The sequence below is a fragment of the Oncorhynchus kisutch genome, linkage group LG17 (assembly GCF_002021735.2).
Source record: "Oncorhynchus kisutch isolate 150728-3 linkage group LG17, Okis_V2, whole genome shotgun sequence".
NCBI lineage: Eukaryota > Metazoa > Chordata > Actinopteri > Salmoniformes > Salmonidae > Oncorhynchus > Oncorhynchus kisutch.
Genome location: NC_034190.2, coordinates 62,077,935 through 62,101,071, shown reverse-complemented (window position 1 = coordinate 62,101,071; position 23,137 = coordinate 62,077,935). Strand labels below are relative to the sequence as shown.

Sequence of the window (23,137 nt, the reverse complement as noted above, 5' to 3'; positions counted from 1 at the left end):
GGCAACAATAGAGGGGACTAGGCTATTTCTGTGCGGCAGCAATGGTGGGGAAATGAGAACGCCTGCGATGCATCTGGTCATGGCTGCGGGGAGATTACAGCAATGTACACGAAGAGCTAACAATAATATTCACGTAAATCTCGAATGGCTCAAAGTGGAGGAAAGAATGACTTCATCACTACTTGTTTTTCTAAGAAATGTTAACATGCTGAATGCACTGAGCTGTTTGTTTAAACACATAGCACACAGCTCAGACACCCATAGATGCCCCACAAGATGTGTCACCAAAGGTCTCTTCACAATCCCCAAGCCAAGAGCAGACTATGGGAGGCGTACAGTACTAAATAGAGCCATGGCTACATGGAATATCAGGTAACTGATGTGAACAGTAAAATCAGACTAAAACATTTTTTATACAAATACTCCTTATGGAAAAGCGGGGACTGTGAAGAGAGACACAGGCACACATAAATTAAAATCAAAAATCCAATTTTACTAGGCACCTGCGCCGAATACAACAGGTGTAGAACTTAAAGTGAAATGCTTACTTACAAGCCCCTACCAACAGTGCAGTTTCAAGAAATATGGATAAGAATATGCGAAAAGTAACAAGTTATTTAAGAGCAGCAGTAAAAAATAACAATATATACAGGGGGGTGCTGGTAAAGAGTCAATGTGTGGGGGCACCGGTTAGTTGAAGTAGTATGTACATGTAGGTAGAGTTAATTAAAGTGACTATGCATAGATGACAACAGAGAGTGGCAGTGGTGTGGAGACGGGAGGGGGGGGGGGGGGGCAATGCAAATAGTCTGGGTAGCCATTTGACTAGATGCTCAGGAGTCTTATGGCTTCGGGGTAGAAGCTGTTTAGAAGCCTCTTGGATCTAGACTTAGCACTCCGGTACCGCTTGGCGTGTGGTAGCAGAGAGAACAGTCTATGACTAGGGTGGCTGGAGTCTTTGACCATTTTTAGGGCCTTCCTCTGACACCGCCTGGTATAGAGGTCCTGGATGGCAGGAGGTTTGGCCCCAGTGATGTACTGGGCTGTACACACTACCATCTGTAGGGCCTTGCGGTCAAATGCCGAGCAGTTGCCATACCAGGCAGTGATGTAACCAGTCCGGATGCTCTCGATGGTGCAGCTGTAGAACCATTTGAGGATCTGAGGACCCATGCCAAATCTTTTCAGTCTCCTGAGGGAGAATAGATTTTGTCGTGCCCGCTTCACAACTGTCATGGTGTGCTTGGACCATGTTAGTTTGTTGGTGATGTGGACACCAAGGAACTTGAAGCTCTCAACCTGCTCCACTGCAGCCCCGTCAATGAGAATGGGGGAGTGCTCGGTCCTCTTTTTCCTGTAGTCCACAATCATCTCTTTGTTTTGATTATGTTGAGGGAGAGGTTATTGTCCTGGCACCACACGGCCAGGTCTCTGACCTCCTCCCTATAGTCTGTCTCGTTGTTGTCGGTGATCAGGCCTACCACTGTTGTGTCATCGGCAAATTTAATGATGGTGTTGGAGTTGTGCCTGGCCGTGCAGTCATGACTGAACAGGGAGTACAGGAGGGGGCTGAGCACGCACCCCTGAGGGGCCCCTGTGTTGAGGATCAGCGTGGCGGATGTGTTGTTACCTACCCATACCACCTGGGGCTGCCTGTCAGGAAGTTCAGGATCCAGTTGCAGAGGGAAGTGTTTAGTCCCAGGGTCCTTAGCTTATTGATGAACTTTAAGGGCACTATGGTGTTAAACGCTGAGCTGTTGTCAATGAATAGCATTCTCACATAGGTATTCCTTTTTGTCCAGGTGGGAAAGGGCAGTGTGGAGTGCAATAGAGACTATCATATGTGGATCTGTTGGGGCGGTATGCAAATTGGAGTGGGTCTAGGGTTTCTGGGATGATGGTGTAAGGCAGACACACAAGGCACGCACTCTACACACACGTACACATGGATTTTGTATTGTAGATATCTGGTAGTAGAGTAGTGGCCTGTGAAAAGTGTTATGAAATGTAACATATTTAAAATTGTATATAACTGCCTTAATGTTGCTGTACCCTAGGAAGAGTAGCTGCTGCCTTGGCAACAGCTAATTGGGATCCTTAATAAATACAAATACATTAACACGGAAACCATACCGGCTGCACGCGTGCGTCATCGTGCATAAATGCATTTTGTCCCCCCACACCAAAGGCGATCACGACGCGCAGGTTAAGATATCAAAACAAACACTGAACCAATTATATTAATTTGAGGACAGGTCGAAAAGCATTTATGGCAATTTAGCTAGCTAGTTTGCACTTGCTAGCTAATTTGTCCTATTTAGCTAGCTTGCTGTGGCTAGCTAATTTGTCCTGGGATATAAACATTGAGTTATTTTACCTGAAATGTACAATCTCTACTCTGCCAATTAATCCACACATAAAAGGGTCAACCGAATCATTTCTAGTCATCTCTCCTCCCAGGGGTTTTCTTCTTTTGACTTTATGTTGCGATTGGCAACTTTCATAAATTAGGTGCATTACCGCCACTGACCTCGTTAGTCTTTCAGTCTCCCACGTGGGTATAACCAATGAGGTGATGGCACATGGGTACCTGCTTCTATAAACCAATGAGGAGATGGGAGAGGCAGGACTTGCAGCGCGATCTGCATCAGAAATAGAACAGACTTCAATTTTAGCCCTTGGCAACGCAGACAGGGGCAGTGGGTGCAATAATTGAATAACATGTATGTCTAAATTTATTTTGCAACGCTTGCCCACGCGAAGTGAGTGGTGTAGTCAGCCTGTAAGAGTCAGAGACTGTAATCAACAGTCATTCCAGAATACACCACCCAACGGTGAACAATAGGGTTCAGGCCCATTTACTGCCTTTCATCACAGGAAATGAATCCAATATACATGATGACCAGGAGTCAGTGACCACCAGTTTCTGAGTTTAAGAAGAATAGAAACTGAAGAAGGGTAAAATAATGTTCTAAAGGGAGCTAGAGAGAGGGGAGGAGGAGGGGGCTTAATCTTTGCTGGACACAACAGGAAGCATGAGGCTGACGCCGAGCTTCCTTCATCCAGCAGCCAATCAAAGTATGCGAGGGAAGGTGGTCACAGCCACAAATAGAGTCCAGAGAAAGAATATGGGAGAGAGCTACATTGTTGTTTTCAAAGAGAACATAACTGGGAGTAAAAACAGTGCATTTCTCAACTAAATAAAAGTCTGTTAAGCTCTTTAAGAGCCAGACCGCTGAGAAACTTAAGTGAGAATGTCTTTTTTGCCCTTTGGGGTCCCCTGGGAGGTAGGCCCTGTTGTCATTTGAGAGGTCCTGTGTCTAAAGAGCCTGGGCGTTTATTTATAGTGAGTGACTGGCGGGACCTGGTGGATTCTGGAAGTGGAGTTGGCTGGTTTGTCAGCCGGAGTTAAGATGGATGGAGATGGAGACCGTGATGAATGCACGGACCGATGGATGATTGAATGGGTACTCAGTGGTTGGACAACAGAAAATCCCCCAAGGACTTGAGTTAAGTGGGGGTGCTCTAGAGAAGAAGAAAAAAGGCTGAATTCAAGTCCTGGGCTCTTTAGCTTTTAAAGCACATGAGGGTCATGTCTGCCTCAGGGTAGTAGTGAGTTAAACTGTCCTTGACTACCGGGAGTCAATAGCCAACTAAAACAAACACAGGAGTGAGCAAAGGAGAGAGAGAGGGGAAGAAGTGAGAGAGGGAAATGGCTAAAGGCTACCGCATGCTTTGGGTCGCCTAACTGAAATCGGCTAGGTGAACAAGCTCGCATACACCCTTAAAAGACCGGCAATAGTACGGTTTGTCCATCTTGAGAGCCATAGCAATCACGGACTCTTACCGACAGTTGCGGCTGCTTCGTGCAGAGGTGGGACAAAGTCATTGTTTTACAAGTAAGTCTCAAGTCCCAAGTCAAGACAGGCAATTCCGAGTCAAGTCTCAAGTCCAAAACTTTGAGTTTTGAGTCCTAAACAAGTCATAATGTGCTCTTCACCAAATGTAATACCATTTCATATTTTTAACAAGAGTAATAGTTAGTATATTACATTTACGCAAATCATGAATGCTTTTAAAAATCTATATATTTATTACTTTCCAAATAAACGTTATATTTCCATGGAAATACATGGGTAGCCATGAGAAAGCCCCCCCCCCCATTAGTGATCAACTATCGAGGACCGCTATGGGGCGCAATCGGGCGATGTAGGCTTGTACACAATCTCCCAACCTTAACACACACACACTCTGTGTGGTTACAGTAGGCTAACGTGTGTCAATGGTTTTAGGAACAGCAGTAACATCAGGCAGGATTTAGGCTACCAACTGCCTTGCCAGTTGTAGCTCAATCTTGGGTGCAATGATCACGTTCCCACACTAATTGACTGTGTGGAGGCTCATTGATTTAACGTTATGTTAGCCTACATGCTATACTAGTAATGTTATAAATTATATAGCTGTCGGCTATATTAGCCACGACTTACCGTTCTTTGTGCAGCTTCAAACGTCGAACAAAGTTGGAAATTGTTGCGCCTCTGTCTGTAATTTTTTCCCTGCATGTCTTGCAAGCTGCAATCCGTTTTTTATAGAGCGTCGTCTTTATATCCGAAAATAATAATTTTGGGTATCATCTTTCCAAGAGCTCCGTCTGAATTCACCCGCTGACGTTCCTCTGCACTGCCATACACATCTTTTTCTCAGCTGGCACAATTTGATTGGCTGCTGTCCGATTCAAACTGTAATCCGTAAATTAAGAGTTGATGCGCTGCACACTTTTTTAAATAGCATCATTTTTTATATTTGGGCTTGTGGAGGGTATCAAGTCAGGTCGTGTCAAAAGGCTCAAGTCCAAGTTAAGTCACTAGTCATCAGTATTAAAGTCAAAGTCGAGTTGCAATTCATCATATTTGTGACTCGAGTCCAAGTCACGTGACTCGAGTCCACACCTCTGGCTTCATGTGATGTATTGTTGTCTCTACCTTCTTTCCCTTTGTGCTGTAGTCTGTGCCCAATAATGTTTGTACCATGTTGTGCTGCTGCCATGTTGTGCTGCTGCCATGTTGTGTTGCTACCATGCTGTTTATGTAGTGTTGTGGTGTCTCTTGACGTGATGTGTGTTTTGTCCTACATTTTTATTTTATTTTTAATCCCAGCCCCCATCCCCGGAGGAAGCCTTTTGGTAGGCCGTCATTGTAAATAAGAACTTGTTCTAAACTGACTTAGCTAGTTAAATAAAAGGTTCAATAAAAAAATTAAGCCTGTATATACTTCCTCAAAATAGTCTGAATTAATAAAAAAAAATAAAGATATCGGGCATACATTTCTTCCAAGATCTTAGTCGCACAATTCTACATCTAACTAAGACATTAAGTGCAGTATTTCAAGTAAAAAATGTGCATGTGAAAATGAGTCGTCTATCGTTGAACACTAACACTTCATTGAAGAATCCCTACTGTTAACCAATCTCCGACGAAGGGGCGTAGACTTCAGCTTCAGAATTTTTTGATGTGCACAAACAGCAAAAAAAATAAACTTGCTGAAAGCCAAAACTAACAAAAACTGTACAAAATGTCATCATAATATATGCACGAACTGTTCCGAACCTTTTCAGATGAGAAGCGTGCTTATTGACTAAAATGTATTTTTGGCTCCCATTTTCAGTTGTTTTGCATCTCTGTAATTTCTACGTGTTGCCACTAATGCTGCATGAGCAGGACAACGTCTCATTGGTGTATTAGGGGGTGGTGGAGGAGTAGTTGAGTAGAACAAAGTGTCTCTCTGATGGGGGAGGTATGGTAGTAACATGAAGCCAGGGGGGTCACAGAGAGAGGAGGGGGGTGGAGAGGGGGGGATGGTAGGGTCAAGGTGTGGGGTGTGCGGGTTAAGGTGTGGGGAAATAGTAAAAAGGATTAGCTGACCAATGGAGCAGATGTAAGGGAATTACATCTGTTTTACAATTCCACTTAGGCTTGCATCTGGTTTTTAACAAACACAATACATTCCCTAATCCCTTTCTCTTCACACTCCTCCTCCCTCGGGCTGTTCACAGAACAGGGAGTAGTGAAAATGGGAGAGAGAGAGGTACAAATAGGAAGAAAGAAGCCATCAAATCACATTTTATTGGTTACATACACGTGATTAGCAGATGTTACTGCGGGTGTAGCGAAATGCTTGTAAACTAACAATGCCATTAAAACAACCATCACACAAACTAACAGAGGTCTAACACTAAATAGATGTCCCGTGACCCGTCCTTCAACTACACTGCCCAAACAACAGCCACCACGGTCATCTAGGACACACTTCCCTTGTCTTTCCTTAAAGTCCAGGCTAGACATCCAGGTGGCAGTACATGCTGAATTCCAACAACATGTCTACTTCCTGTTAAGAGAGGCCAAATGAACCAATAAACAAAATTACTTATAATCGGTGGGGTGAAAAAGGAGTGACTGCGGGCAACAATGGAAAACAATGGAGAGTGGCTGCGGATTAGGTGGCGTCCGGTTTCCGCTGGAGCCCGTCCTGTCCGGGGGGGGGGGGGGGGGGGGCTGAGCTCACACACCAGCAGCACAATACACAAATCTCCACGGCCCCACCACCACCACGTTGCACAGGAATGCCATACAGAGGAAATATGCACCCAAAACCTGCCCTGGAAATGGAGCTATGTGGCACCTGGGAGTACTTATATGGCTGGATACTGGTAGAATAATGGGACAAATGTCTTTGACTCATACAAATTCAACACAGACACCAAATGTTTATTGTTCTTTGTTTTGTTTAAAGGACAATTCCACCACTTTATAACCAGTTATTATGCTGTTGGTATATATGCACTACTGTAAGATTTGATAGACATTTAATTTAGCGTTTTTGTCAGTCATACTGCACGATACCTCATTTTTCTTTACTTCTACATTGTCCTCATCTACAGTATAGTCCAATTCCCAGAGTCCATTTCACCTCCCAGGATGCAATGCTCCACCCTGTCTGCAGTTATCTTATGGCTAGCAAGCCTAGACAAAGCTTATGTCATAACTTATGAGTGCATTTCACATTACTTTTGGGTTGTAATAATATAATGCTTGCATGAATATCTTGCCAAATATATCCAAATGTCATTGTCACCAATCCATTGCATTACACTCAAAAATAAATTATAATCTAGATGCTAACGAATGCTAACTATAGGTTAGTCTGATGGTTTGCTAGCACGCTAGTGCTACATCCGAAATAGTGTTTGCAACAATAACAGCAGTTTAATCTTAGCGACGATCTTAACGTATAGTCCTGTTAGAACTCAACATTTATTATGAAATCACTACAAAATCCTAGTCTTTCATGATTGAAACCCTTATCTTTGGTGCTAACATTAGCAAGGCTAGCTAGCTAAGTAGCTAACCCTGCTGCATCTTAAAAATTAAAAAGTGTTAAACAATAACAGCCTTAACAATTGCCCAAGCAACAAAACTGTAGACCTATTGGAACTAATGAAAATATATAATATACACAAATATAGGCTATTTGGAAGGGAGCAATGGCTGCCAGAGCTGCAACTTTGGCGGTGATGGTGGGAGTGGTTTTCGAAGAATGGAATCATGGGAGCGTGAGTCTTGAACAGAAAAAAAATGGAATAAGCCAACTATAAATATCATTCTATAGGTTATTGAGCGTCCATTGAAAATATATATTTTTTACAGATGTTAGAGGAAGACAACCAGAGCACCATATACAGTGCATTCGGAAAATATTCAGACCCCTCCCCCTTTCCACATTTTCTTACAGCCTTCTTCCAAAATGGATTAAATGAAACATTTTCCTCAATCTACACACAATACCCCATAACGACAAAGCGAAAAAAACAAGCAAATTTGAGTTAAAAAACAAAAACAGCGCTAAATGATATGAGGTACTTATCATGTTCAGTTTAAATGGGCCGCAAAGGCTTGTGTTGATCGATTGGGACCAAGAACATCACTTGCAGTGCCTTCGGAAAGTATTCAGACCCCTTGACTTTTCCCCCACATTTTGTTACTTTACAGCCTTAATCTAACATGGCAAAAATAAAATAAAAAAATCAATCTACACAAAATACCCCATAATGACAAAGTGAAAACAGGTTTTTAGAAATGTTTGCAAATGTATTAAAAAAATGTAATAACAGAAAAACCTTATTTACAGAAACTTCAGACCCTTTGATATGAGACTCAAAATTGAGATCAGGTGCATCCTGTTTCCATTGATCATCCTTGAGATGTTGCTACAACTTGGAGTCCACCTGTGGTAAATTCAATTGATTGTACATAATTTGGAAAGGCACACCCCTGCCTATATAAAAAGGTCCCACAGTTGACAGTGCATATCAGAGCAAAAACCAAGCCATGAGGTCGAAGGAATTGTCCGTAGAGCTCCGAGACAGGACTGTGTTGAGGCACAGATCTGGGGAAGGGTAACAAAACAATTCTGCAGCATTGAAGGTCACCAAGAACACAGTGGCTGCCATCATTCTTGAATGGAAGAAGTTTGGAACCACCAAGATTTCCTAGAGCTGTCCGCCCGGCCAAACTGAGCAATTGGGAGAGAAGGGCCTTGTTCAGGGAGCTGAACAAGAACCCGATGGTCACTCTGACAGAGCTCCAGAGTTCCTCTGTGGAGTTGGGAGAACCTTCCAGAAGGACAACCATCTCTGCAGCACTCCACCAAGCAGGCCTTTATGGTAGAGTGGCCAGACGGAAGCCACTCCTCAGCAAAAAAGGCACATGACAGCCCGCTTGGAGATTGCCAAAAGGCATCTAAAGAACTCTCAGACCATGAGAAACAAGATTCTCTGGTCTGATGAAACCAAGATTGAACTCTGTGGCCTGAATGCCAAGCGTCACGTCTGGAGGAAACCTGGCACCATCCCTACGGTGAAGCACGGTGGTAGAAGCATCATGCTATGGGGATGTTTTTCAGCGGCAGGGACTGGGAGACTAGGATTGAGGGAAATATGAACGGAGCAAAGTAAACAGAGATCCTTGATGAAAACCTTCTCCAGAGCACTCAGAACCTCAGACAGGGGCAAAAATTCACCTTCGAACGAGACAACAACCTTAAGCACACAGCCAAGACAACACAGGAGTGGCTTCGGGACAAGTCTCAATGTTCTTGAGTGGCCCAGCCAGAGCCCGGACTTGAACCCGATCGAACATCTCTGGAGAGACTTGAAAATAGCTGTGCAGCGACGCTCCCCATCCAACCTGACAAAGCTTGAGAGGATCTGCAGAGAAGAATGGAAGAAATTCCCCAAATACAGGTGTGCCAAGCTTGTAGCGTCATACCCAAGAAGACTTGAGGCTGTAATCACTGCCAAAGGTGCTTTAACAAAGTACTGAGTAAAGGATCTGAATACTTATGTACATTTTATCCGTTTATTTTTTATACATTTGCAAATAAAAAACAAACAAAAAAACAGTTTTTGCTTTGTCATTATGGGGTATTGTGGGTAGATTAAAGAGAGAAAAAATGATTTAATCCATTTTAGAATAAGGCTGTAACATAGGAAAATATAGAAAAAGTCAAGCAGTCTGAATACTTTACGAATGCACTGTAGCAGTTCAATATGAACCCAAAAACTACAGACTGGTTATATAGATCGCTGAAATAACAGTCAAAATAATAATTTATTTTATTAATCATCTCAGGGATCCTACTTGAAAATGTCAGAAGCAATTTCCAGGTTTTGCTCATCACTAAACAGTAAGACATGAAATCATAAAATTACACTAAAACTATGTAGGACATCACTAAATACTTCATAATAACAACCCAAATGTTAAGTGGCGGAGCTGCCTTTTAAGTTACTCTACTGTTGTACTGTCAGCAATATGAAAAAGTAGACCTATATCAATCTATGGCCTACATATGCACAGAGAAGAGCCATCTTTACTCATTATCATGACTAGCAAATGCTATTATGCCATATTATGTACTGCCAATGAGTTTCTAACACTAACCCTTCTCATTTAAATAGGAAAGATTTTTAAAATGGGGCAATCTGCATTTGCTACATCCATTTTTGGAATTAATGATATGTACCCATTGAAGACTAAAAGCTTATAAATGCCTCATGAGCAAAGTTGACATGTTGCCGATGACATGAATGTCGATTTTAACTGCTGATTGCCCCTTTAACTGTACATACCGCTGGATCCTAAAATCAATAGGATTTGACATGTGACATTGTAACCACACCTTATAGGCCTATTGAATTCATGTAAAAGCAAAGGCTAAACTTGCGCCATCAATTCAAATGCACTAATTCAACAGCATCAGTGAAACATATTTATAATTCACAATTTAGATAAATATTGGCCACTATGCCTTGAATTTTTTTAGGAATAATGATGGGTCCTACATTTATTCCAAATGGAGCTTCCCCATGATAGCGCATGACACTGATGAGGCAATTTACTCAGAGTCCCTCCATTATCTAGCCCACACTCTGAACCTCAGTTTGAGAGGTCGATATCAACTTGGCACAAGATCACAGAAACATATTCAATGTAATCACAGTCAATCTCCTGAAACCTCCCCATTTTCAAAGGTTAAAAAATAAAGACTGATATGAACATCTGCTGAAAGTCCAAAAATAGCCCTTAATGAGGATTTCTTTGACTATCAACACAATGCAATCATAGGCCAAGTAAATCCACAGTATCCATAATGATGACTCCTCTTAAGCTATGGATTCCATGGAGCGGAAAATAGTATATGTAACACTGTAGGCCTATGCACCCCATCTGATAAAGAACAAAATGTCACAAACCAGTCCCAGAGATGTTTCTTTCTGATTACAATAAACAAGTTGGTTCCAGCACCAGACTGCACTGCTGATATGTTGCACCAAAATAACAATTGTTCCGCTCTTCATAATGACTCTCTTGGGAGTAAACTGGGGTGAATCCTCTCTTTTTGTCAAGTATTCACTATCACCTGTGTCATATCAATGCTGTGATCCCAGTAGACATATTCAGAACATTAAAACGTTTTTACATTTCAGTTGACATTTTATCTGGACAAAATGTGGACGTTTCTTGTCCAATATGTGAAGAACGGCAACTGTTTTTGCTGCATGTACAGCACAGGAGGTTGGTGGCACCTTAATTGGGGAGAATGGGCTCGTGTTAATGACTGGAGCAGAATAGTCTGAAATACATGGTTTCCAGGTGTTTGATGCCATTACATTTGCTCTATTCCGGCCATTATTATGAGCCGATATGAGACGGTGCCAACAGATATGGCAGCTCTGCTTCTAGCTCCTAAGCAGCAGTATTTCATTTTTCTGTGTGATATTTCTTACATTATTAGGCCAGAAAGATTTTTGTATTATTGCATACAACTGGAAATTACTTTTGGATATCCCCAGCATTACTACCAAGAATATAACTTTCATGAAGTGCTTTGAGAGGCTAGTTAAGGATCATATCACCTCTACCTTCCTTGATATGTTAGATCCACTTCACTTACCGCCCCAATAGATCCACAGACGATGCAATCGCCATCACACTGCACACTGCCCTATTCCATTTGGACAAGAGGAATACGTAAACTAAGCAAAAAAAGAAACAGCCCTTTTTCAGGACCCTGTCTTTCAAAGATAATTTCTAAAAATCCAAATAACGTCATAGATCTTCATTATAAAGGGATTAAACACTGTGTCCCATGCTTATTCAATAACCCATAAACAATTAAAGAACATGCACCTGTGGAACAGTTGTTAAGACACTAACAGCTTACAGACGGTAGGCAATTAAGGTCACACTTATGAAAACTTAGGACACCAAAGAGGTCTTTCTACTGACTCTGAAAAACACCAAAAGAAAGATGCCCAGGGTCCGTGCTCATCTGCGTGAACGTGCCTTAGGCATGCTGCAAGGAGGCATGAGGACTGCAGATGTGGCCAGGGAAATAAATTGCAATGTCCGTACTGTGAGACACCTAAGACAGCGCTACAGGGAGACAGGACGGACAGCTGATGGTCCTCGCAGTGGCAGACCACGTGTAACAACACCTGCACAGGATCGGTACATCCGAACATCACGCCTGCGGTACAGGATGGCAACAACAACTGCCTGAATTACACCAGGAATGTACAATCCCTCCATCAGACTGTCCGCTATAGGCTGAGAGAGGCTGGACTGAGGGCTTGTAGTAATGGTCCACCCACACAGTGTGGTGAAGGAGGAGCAACAGCACCTCTTCAGCTAAATTTGTCTTGGCCCCTAAGACCAGCAAACTATTACAGATGCACAATTGAGAGCATAATGTCGGGCTGTATCACTGCCTGGTAAGGCAAACTGCACCGCCCGCAACCGCAGGTCTTTCCTGTGCGGTCTGCTCAACGCATCACCGGGGGCAAACTACCTGCCCTCCAGGACGCCGACAGCACCCGATGTCACAGGTAGGTCAAAAAGATCATCAAGGACATCAACTACCCAAGCCACGGCCTGTTCACACCAACTATCATCCAGAAGGCGAGGTCAGTACAGGTGCATCAAAGCTGGGACCGAGAGACTGAAAAACAGCTTCCGTCTTAGGGCCATCAGACTGTTAAATAGCCATCACTAGCCGGCTTCCACAACCCTGCTGCCCTATATACATAGACTTGGAATCACTGGCCACTTTAATATTATTTAAATAATGTTTTCACATCTTATATGTATATACTGTATTTTAGTCAAAGCCACTCCAACATTGCTCAATCTAATATTTATATATTTCTTAATTCTGTTCTTTTACACATGTGTATTGTTGTGAATCGTTTTCAATACTACTGCACTGTTGGAGCTAGGAACACAAGCATTTCGCTACACCTGCAATAACATCTGCTAAATTTGATTTGATTCTGCCCTCAGCAGCCTCCTGTGATGTACAGTATGTGGATCCCCACCAAACTACGGTACACAGATCAGGGATACTTTTCAAATGTAGCGTCTGTTTATTATTTTTGGAGACAGTTGTCAAATAAGCAAAACATACTTGTTTTATTTACTGGCATACACAGAACACCACAGAGTCTAAATAGTCACATCTGGGTCGTGTGAAACGGGATGTTGCGATTCAATTTGTGTCACATTCAGTAGATGCACACAGACCAACCATAATAATATCTTCATCATCCAGAGAGCAATAGAAAAATGTTGTCTTGTAGCTGGTTCCATGAGGGAATAGTCAGTAATAATGTTACTTTTGATCATAAAACTTACAGGAGAGTTGGAAAATGGAGATTAGAAAGGGGGGGGGGGAGCCTGGGAGCAATAAAAGAGATTACGAGAGAGAAAAAAGAAAATAGAACGAGCAAAAGAAATGAGGGCAGGAAGACAAAGACGCAGGCAGAACCAGTAGTTACTGCACATAAAGCACACACACCCAAGTCAATTACTACCCATAAAGTCATTCACCACACGGCAGGCACAGTCATGCAGCTTCAACTTAGTCACCGACATCAGTTTAGTGGAGAGGAAAACTAGGCCTAGATTACTGAAAAAGGGAAATCCTCCTTTGGGAGAAAATAACCTTAACAGAACTAATTTACTGGTTCCCTCAGGATTTTTCCCACAGACAAAAAAAAGAGCTCAACAACATTCAGACTGTGTGTAAACAAGAGCATTTAGATACTGAGTGTGCGTCTCAAATGGCCCTGGTCAAAAGTAGTACAGTTCATAGGGAATAGGATGCCATTTGGAACGCAGATCAAGTTGGCCTTAAGACATATTTGCCCAGCTCTGGGATGAGTGTGCATATGGCTTTAATGTGGGTGACAGGGTGTGGGCACGGTCAGCTCGACACAATCCAAGGAGCAGCCAGGTCAAATGTGTGTCTTTGTGTGGTAACACAAAGTTTGTGTTCCTTTCTGCCAGCAAAGATTATGTGTAAAGAAAGGCATTCTTAGAGGGTAGGAAGCATGAGTTTTTACTCAACACAGTGTGGTCAAAGACTTAGTTGTAGTCACGATCTGGTAACCTATAACTATACTGAACAAAAATATAAACGTATCACGTAAAGTGTTGGTCTCATGGTTCATGAGCTGAAATTAAAAGATCCCAGAAATATTCCATATCCACAAAAAGCTTATTTCTTAATTTTGTGCACAAATGTATTTACATCCCTGTTAGTGAGCTAATTGAACAGCATTACCATTACACGGGTGCACCTTGTACTGGGGACAATAAAAGGCAACTCGAAAATGTGCAGTTTTGTCACACAACACAATGTCACAGATTTCTCAAGTTGAGGGAGTTTGCAATTGCCATGCTGACTGCAGGAATGTCCATCAGAGCTGTTGCCAGATAAATTAACATTCAATTATCTACTATAAGCCACTGTCATTTTATAGAATTTGCCAGTATGTCCAACTGGTCTCACAACCACTGACCAGGTTTAACCATGCCAGACCAGGACCTCCACATCTGGCTTCTTCACCTGCGGGATCATCTGAGACCAGCCACCTGGACAGCTGATGAAACTGTGGGTTTGCACAACCGAAGAATTTCTGCAAAAACTGTCAGAAACCATCTCAGGGAAACTCATCTGCGTGCTCGTCATCCTGACCCGGGTGTTGACCTGACTGCAGTTTATCATCGTAACTGACTTCAGTGGGCAAATGCTCACCTTCGATGGCCACTGGTATGCCAGACAAGTGTGCTCTTCACGGATGAATCCCAGTTTTAACTGTACAGGGCAGATGGCTTTGTGGGGGAAAGCAGTTTGCTTTGTCAACGTGAATGTCAACGTGAACAGAGTGCCTCATGGTGGCGGTGGGTTATGGTATAGGCAGGCATAAGCTATGGACAACAAACACAATTGCATTTTATCAAAGGCCATTTGATTGCAGAGAGATACCGTGAAGTGATCCAGAGGCCCATTGTTGTGCCATACATCCGCCACCATCACCATATGTTTCAGTACGATAATGCACAGCCCCATGTCGCAAAGCCCCGTACACAATTCCTGGAAGCTGAAAACGTCCCAGTTCTTCCATAGCCTCCATACTCAGCAGACATGTCACCCACTGAGCATGTTGGGGATGCTCGGGATCGACGTGTACGACAGCGTGTTCTAGTTCCTGCCAATACCAAACAACTTCACAAATCCATTGTAGAGGAGTGGGACAACATTCAACAGGGCACAATCAACAGCCTGATCAATTCTATGCGAAGAAGATGTGTCCGGCTGCATGATGCAAATGATGGCCACACCAGATAAACTGTTTTTATTTTAAGGTATTCCCTGTCATGTGAAATCCATATATTAGGGCCTAATTAATTAATTTCAATTGACAAATGTCCTTATATGAATTGTAACTCAGTAAAATCTTTGAAATTTTTGCATGTTGCATTTATATTTTTGTTTAGTGTACACAGTGGTTTGAGAATTTTTACATATTTCTTAACTTATTTCCGGATAGCTTCAGAACTACCCACAATGCACTATTTCTCAACATCATATGGAGAACCGGTGCTACCTAGCTAGTTCCAGCTGGCTAACGTTAGCTACTCGCTATGCTAGCATGTAATTACATTCCAAACCAAGTGTTGGTGCTGGTGAAAATCTACAAAGAAACCATATAACTTCTTCCGAAAGATCTCTTCTCCTGTGCGTTTAGTAGTGGTAGTCAAGCGAGCATTGTAGTAGTTTTCCGTCATCCGTAGCTAGTGCAGTAATACCCACATATTGCCATAATATCCACAAGGACGGAGTTACAACTCAGAAATGAGAAGCTAGCTTTGAAGTGGGACCGGTTTATTCGGTTTTGGAATGAGACTGACTGAAACCAGGTGCTGTGCCGAGCGTGAAGCCTGCAACCTCTATTTCCTACCGACCTACTGGTACATCGCGAGAGTCTGCAGTGATGGAGATAAACCGGTTAAATTCAATGTGGATTAGCTGACTCTCCCTCGGCTGGTGAAACGGCCGCTCCCTCTGAAGGCCTCTCATTGGCTCTTTAACTTAGGTAGCTAATTTAGCGTCAATTGGTAAGTCTCTGCTCTCTCTACTTTTTATCTGATGGCAATTTTTGTTGTTGTGTTCTGTGGGTTCCAGCCTGTGCTAGACTAGTTGTTGTCTGGCTTACTACTCAGCTATGTTGAATGTGGTGGTTGGCTAGCAGGCAGGCTAAAATAAACTTTAGGAGGATGGCTTGCTTGCTAGCTAAGATAACGGCATGTACTGGTAACATTATTTGATAATTGGTTAGATGGCGTTATGCATTTAGGACACTTTGGTTTACTTTAATATAGCTGTAAGCTAGGTGTCGATAGCAACTGGCCGACTCACGCAGTGCTAACGTAATGTTAGCAGGCTGGTAGGCCTAACGTAAGTAGGCTAGTTGGCTAGCAACCTTGCAAGCTGATATGTAACAATACATTCATAAAGTAGTAGCTTGCAAATAGGCAGAACATTTGAGTGCAAACGATTTGTTTAATTAGAAATTATTTCTGTTGGAGTTTATATTATAGGGAATAGTCTGGCTTGCCAGGTTATCCATATTACGTCACACCACGCACATGTTTTTCCAGCATAACTTCAGCATTCTGATCAGTTTTATGTAATAACTCAAAAAGTGAAGTGTAACTTTGCATTGGGACTTTTGATGCGCATTCTAATGCTAATCCATATGTTACATGTGATTACATTTATGCTACCTACCCTTTAAGGAAGAAAACTGTCAATGTCAACAGTGAGTCAACTGGAACACACTGCATGGGGGGGGAAGAGGGTGTGTGTGTGTATGTCTTTGCGTGTGCATTTGATGTACTGTATGCACAGTTTTATCTGTGTATGTTTCCACTCCTAATGCCAAGCTCATTCACTTTCACCTTACACGGTAGCTTTCTGTATTCAACCTGTATTCAGCCTCAATCCATTTTTTTTGTAAGGTGGGAGCAGGAGTGCGTCCCAAATGGCATCCTATTCCCTATGTATAGGGCTGTGGTCAAAAGTAGTGCACTATATTAGGGAATAGGGTCCTATTTTGACACAGGCCAGGAGTTTTCCATAGGGAATTCCTCAGACCTGCAGTAATCTGGGAGTAAATGGAACAGGAATGCAGTGGAGAATGGGAAGGGGAGGGCGAGAGGAGCCAGTGCCTACAGCTCAACACTGCACCTCATTGTTCTCCTACCTTTACATTCCTCACGTAAAAAAAAAAAATCTCACACACACACACACACACTACCAATGGAGGGGAAACAGATTGTGTGTGTGTCTCCCAAAATCAGTGGTGTAGCAACATGCTTAATGTTCCAGTGATGGGAGTTTGCCACATCGCGGAACAGCTCCTAACAGGCCTGAGCATGCCAACATGCTCGCTCTCTCTCACCCTGCTGCAGTCACACACAAAAACACTCACATGGTGAAACCTAGTCTCTTACAGCAGATATGAGAGAGAGAGGGAGAGAAGGAATGCCCAATGACTTAAGGAATGACAATTTCTCTGATGCATGTAACAAAGAAAGACAGAGAACTGAAATTGAATTGAAATTGAATTGATAACCAGAGTGGCTTTCTCTCCTCCACCTCTCTACCCTCATCTTACCTTGCAGAAGTCAATACACCACCAGTACAGTTTCAGAGTGGCTTCTGCCTCTCCAGTCTTTGAGCAACATCTGTCATTTTGGCAGGACTGAGGAGATGTAGACTAGAGGGCCTCTGATGAGGACTTGAATGCAACATGGTGGCAACATGACTACAAAGCCCAGGTAAGACTATGTATGAGTATTTAAGATAAGAGAATGAATGACAATACATTAGCAGGATACTAGCTTACAAGGGCCAAAGGTCCTGATAAAAATGGCTACTAACAAGAGTGGGTGACCGCAAACACTTTTCAGTTATGGAATGATGCCGAGAATCAGATTTTCCACTTTAAAATGCATGTCAAACAAAAACAAATGATTGCAAAGTTAAACAAACCAGCCAAATATGCACAATGATGACATTGAACAATTTCCACAAAAAATGTAGCATAAATGCATTTACATGAAGAACAGTGCAGATGCAAAGTTTGGGAACAGAATGACTGTTTGTGCTGTTTGTTCCGTCATTCTGTTACCAAACTTTGCATTTGCACTGTTCTTTAAGTAAATGTGTTTTATAAAATTCTGTGGAAATTGTTTAAAAAAAAATTCTAGTGAAAAATCAGAGTCTCAGCATCATTATGTTACTGTGGAATTGCCTTTTAAATATTTGCATTTTTTATAGCCAACACAAATTTAAAAAACATAACTCACACTCACAAGCCCCCACACACATACACAGCATTAGAATCCATGATGCGAGAGAGGAAAGATTCTCAGACCACCAGCCAACAAAGGAACATACACCTTACCTCGGCATGTGCCGTTGACGGCCTCGTAGCCAGGCCTGCATTGGCACTGTCCGACGGGCACCACCCACTCTCCATCCACTGTGCAGTAGATGCGGGGCGTCTCCTCGCTCACAGCATTCTCTACGCAGGCCCCCGCCACCTCCCTCAGGGCCTGGTTCTCCCCCCCCCCTGCCACTGTTTCGGGGAAGGCTGCCAGGCTTTTGACAGTGGCCGGGCAGGTCTTGTAGTAGACCCTAACAGAGAGCAGCGCCACACAGGCCCCGATGTCTTGGAAGGCAAGGTAGAACCCTTTCCTGCTGAGGCTCTCCACCACCCGCGTCTCTGTGTTGATGTGCAGCTCATTGCGGCTGGTGATCTCGTCGGGTGCGATGGTTGCCACCTTCTTGAACTGGCCCTTGCGGAAGTTGGTGCCGATATCAGCGTCCGACTCAGAGGAGAACAGGTTGAAGGTCTCCTTGCAGGTAAGCGATGAGCCGTCGAACGAGTTGCAGTCACGCACGATGAACTGCAGCTCCACAAAGACTCTAGAGGCTGACGGGCGGCGCTGGATGAAGGTGGTGCGCAGCCAGTTGTCCTGCTCACGCTCGCCCACGTTACACACCGAGTAGGTATAGAACTGTGAGCCGTTGAGACTCCTCTGGACCACCTCCCACTGAAACAACCACACAGACAGACTATCAGGGATTCAGTCAAACACTTACTCTGTGGGATACATTTTGAGCAAAGTTAAAATGTTCAATGCTTATTGGGGGTTCCCTACTGCCCATGTTGACATCTTAAATTCTAATGGGGGTGCCTTGATTTGTGATTTTAACCCTGGAGGCAAAGGGAAAGTGAGTGAGGGAGACCCCAAAGGAACATATCAAGACATAAGTGGCGAGAAAAGTCCAGAGGTCTTAGCGAAGGAATGAAGCCCACTGATTTTACAATACTATTGAAATACCCCTGAGGCCTGTCAACAATGAGGCATCTTAAGCAAGATGTTGAGCCATGTATCCAACTCTTGCTGCCACAGCAGTTAGACATTTTAGTGAGAAGTCTTCCAACTAGGGCTGTGGCGGTCACGAAATTTCATCAGCCAGGGATTGTCAAGCAAATACCTGTTGGTCTCACGGTAATTGACTGTTAATTAACAAACACATTTAGCATCTCCTGGCTTCCACACAAAAAAGTTGAATAAATCCATGTAATTTAGCCTACACCTTCATAATAAATCCTTTATTTATTTTAGACCGGTCTAAAGAAGCATGATATGAAGAAATGTAGTTCATTTCAGAAGAAAAGAATAGCATACTCCGAGTTGTCCTTATGTTAGGTCCTGATGTGGTTATGCCAAATGGCTGTGGGCTAGACTAGTAGATTTAGCAGACAAGAGTTGTTTATAATTCCATGGCATTATTTTATAGTATGAAGGATACAATTGAACAAACCTGTATAAAAAAAAATATATATTTTCTCTAAGCGATTTGAGGGAGTGTGCACATGCGGCTATTCTGTGTTGAGCGGTTAACAAAGAAATAGGTACTCCTATATGCTTAATTTAGAGAAGCCTAATTACCATGACTAAACGGTGTGGCGGTAATACGGTCACCGCAACAGCCCTACTTCTAACATGCTTCAGCGTAATAGTGGAGGCTCAAATACATTTGGCCCCACGGGTGGCTGAGCCTGTGGTTTGTTCTCTGCATGATTCCACTATGCTATTTATTAAAGGAATGTGCTTTGTTGGCTGACTGTGTGGCATCACATATAAATGGAGACATGCAACACGAGAGCAAGCAGCTCCATAAAACTATTACAAAATGTTTTAATGGGTGATTCAAACGTGGTAGAAACATTTTGAATTATAATACATGATATCATAATTATCTTGATACGTGTCAATTTGGTCTACAATTAAGTGCTATAAAAACATAAAATATTGTAAAATAACAACTATTCAGGCTTTCAATTAACTTTATCTTCCTGGTCTATACAGTAGTTGAACTTCAGCAAGATTGTGCCAGGTGAAATTCAACATAACTGTTAGTACACAATTGAAGACACTATTTTGAGGAATTTTAAGATAGGATTATGTATGTTCAGCATGCCCAAATTTGCCTTTGAGTCATCAACCCATCAAAGAGACCAACTTGTAATTATTTGCATGCAACTGAATGACCACTCAAATGTTAATGACACAAAATTGGGCCCAAGCACGCATGACACAAAAGCAAACGATAAGAAAAAAAACAATCTGTTTTACTGTGATGAAAGACAACCCATTTTCTACTTATGGGAAACGACAGATAACTTAACTCGCAACATCAAATTTTCCCCAAAAGGTACCATATGCTCCAAACTTAAGTTAATTGCACCCTTACATACAATTCTGAAGCGAGGGACTTAAAACCACAAGTATTCTCTACCACGCTTGCTATAACTGCCATTTTCTCCAGTCTGTCTCTCCCTTGGAGAGTCCAGACATGATACGCACTAAAACCCAACCCCCATTAGAATAATATGACCCTTTCACATATTTAACTTGACATTACAATGACTAACATTTGTACTTGAGCACCAAGTTGTAAAGGCAGATACTGGCAAATAAGAGTTGTGAAAGTAGTGTGAAGGTGAGACATGGCATATCATGTGCTACTCCAGCCCTACTTCCCCAAAGAGAAGAGTACAGGAACAGGGCATAGAAAAGAGTGGATGGATACTTACCCCTTGCTTGTCTCCTTGTTCATATGGCCCGGTCAGCCAGCCTAGCTCACTCCCTGATGCCCTCATATCCAACAGCACCTCTGCACAAGGGAAAAAGTCAAAATTAAGTCTAATTCAACCACTTTACTTAGTGAAGCGCAGCAATGCGCACATGGTAGTAGGCTATAAGCGCAAATGTTCCATTAGCAGAAAACACCATTATCAAAAGTGACCGCAAATGCAATTATGCATGTAATACTATTATTATAAAAGGGTGCATTTTTATGGTATCTTCCCCAAACTTGAAACTCGTGCGCTGCTAATATATGCCAGTTAGGCTCTACACCCCATGTAAAGCAGATTAATGTGCTTCATTTTAAGATGGTATTTGGCCACTTTAGTTGTGATAAAAAGCTTATTAAAACATATGGGCTAGGCTACATGAGGTGTGCGACTATGATTCGAAAAAGTCGCAAAGGGCATTGTTTCTTATTGCTGGACATCATACACAAGTGATAATATATAATTCACAAGTGATAAACTAATATTGTCACCCATCAGACTATTCTTGATGTAATCTTGTCTTAATGTGATTGCTGTAACAGAGAGAGCTGGGACAAGTACACTTTGAAGTTCATTTGCTTCTTGGTATTATAATTGCCACTCTAATATTTACTTCATTTAACTTTGTATTCCCTTACACTTCCTAAATTGAGACTTAAACATAGGCATATCTCAGTGACTTAAAAATAAAAAGGAAGCTTAGGGTGTAGTTATTAACTTGATGAAATAGATGATAAAGTTAGTATATTCTATCATTCAGCGTGCACTAAGTAGTAACAGACATGAATGTTCAGCCCAGCCATGCAGATAATTATCCATGTCTCCCATATGTAGTTGTTAGGCTACCTTGCACTGACAAGTGTGAAATCGTTTTTTAATTCCTTTTGAAAAAATATCGAAAGAAATCTCCACTTAATATTTTTTTTGGGGAAAAGAATCTGATCATTTTATTTCAGTGTAGGACAAAGTAGCATAGTCTTTTTTTGTCTAAGAGTCTGTGCTATATTTAATATGTTCATACAATGTCATACTGCAACCTTATTGATCTAGAGACAATCTGTAAATTCAAAATTCCAACCTCATCTTGATAAAGTGATCAGAGATAGACAGCTGATAATCGAATGTATTTCATTTTTTTACTTTGTGGTCAAAATGCAACAACAAAAACCAAACATTTCTACAAGTTGCGTTATTGTGTCAGTGTGTTCTTGCGCTGCGCTTTTATACGTTCAACTTCCTCGTGGTCCCACAACCTGGGCATAGGAGGATAGACTTGTTGCAAGAGGAGAAATTATATTTGTAAAAGTAGTACTTCGCTTACCTTCTTTAGTTTGCAGTGTAATAAATATAAAGCTAATAAATACATAGGAAAACAACAAGAGCTTAATTCCACGGGGATCCATTTGGGAAAGTGTTCTTCTTATTTCTAGGCTAGGTTGGGATACTTCAACACTCACATTAGTTGCTCAACTGAACGCTGAGCTCGCGGAAGCATCATTCACAAATGAGGAGGTCATCAACCCCCGCCTGTTGGAATGTCATCAATTCCTTATAGGGAGGGGGTGTGGCAAACAGGGAAGTGGCATTGGCATTACGCTTTGATGGCCTCAATAATTTGCCTGAGCCACAAGCAAAAGCAGATATATTTTAAAAATGTGGCCTATTTACTTTTTTATGTTTCTTTCTCTGTCTACAAAATAAGAAGATTACTGCGTGAAACTCATGACAAAAGTAAATAAACAAGATTGTTTTCCTATTCATATTCTAGATTCTGAAGCAGTGTGACACAAACACAATTACTCCACAAAGTCAAGAGAAATGGCAAATCATTTTACATATGGTCTTTAGAATTTGAAATACCATCCCCTTGGTCAATATTAGTGAAGTAGAACATAATCTGTATTCTCAGGGGGAGAGATAGAGAGGTTGGAGTATGGATTATGGGGTGTGGGAGGGTGTGCTGGTATGTATGAATATAGAGGATTAAAGAATCCATCACCTAGCAACTACTTTGCA

The 23,137-nt window shown here is 42.2% G+C and overlaps 1 protein-coding gene across 1 annotated transcript in view; it reads right to left on the bottom strand.

Moving 5' to 3' along the window:
• Positions 1-22,587, bottom strand: part of LOC109908063 (ephrin type-A receptor 2) — a 38,623-nt gene extending 16,036 nt beyond the window's left edge. The window contains exons 1-3 of the mRNA XM_020506491.2: positions 22,443-22,587; positions 21,080-21,159; positions 18,374-19,025 (exon numbers count right to left, since the gene is read on the bottom strand). Coding sequence (XP_020362080.1) covers positions 18,374-19,025; positions 21,080-21,159; positions 22,443-22,524 — 814 coding nt within the window. The 5' untranslated portion in view covers positions 22,525-22,587. The remainder of the gene's footprint in view (positions 1-18,373; positions 19,026-21,079; positions 21,160-22,442) is intronic.
• Positions 22,588-23,137: the final 550 nt, after the last annotated feature.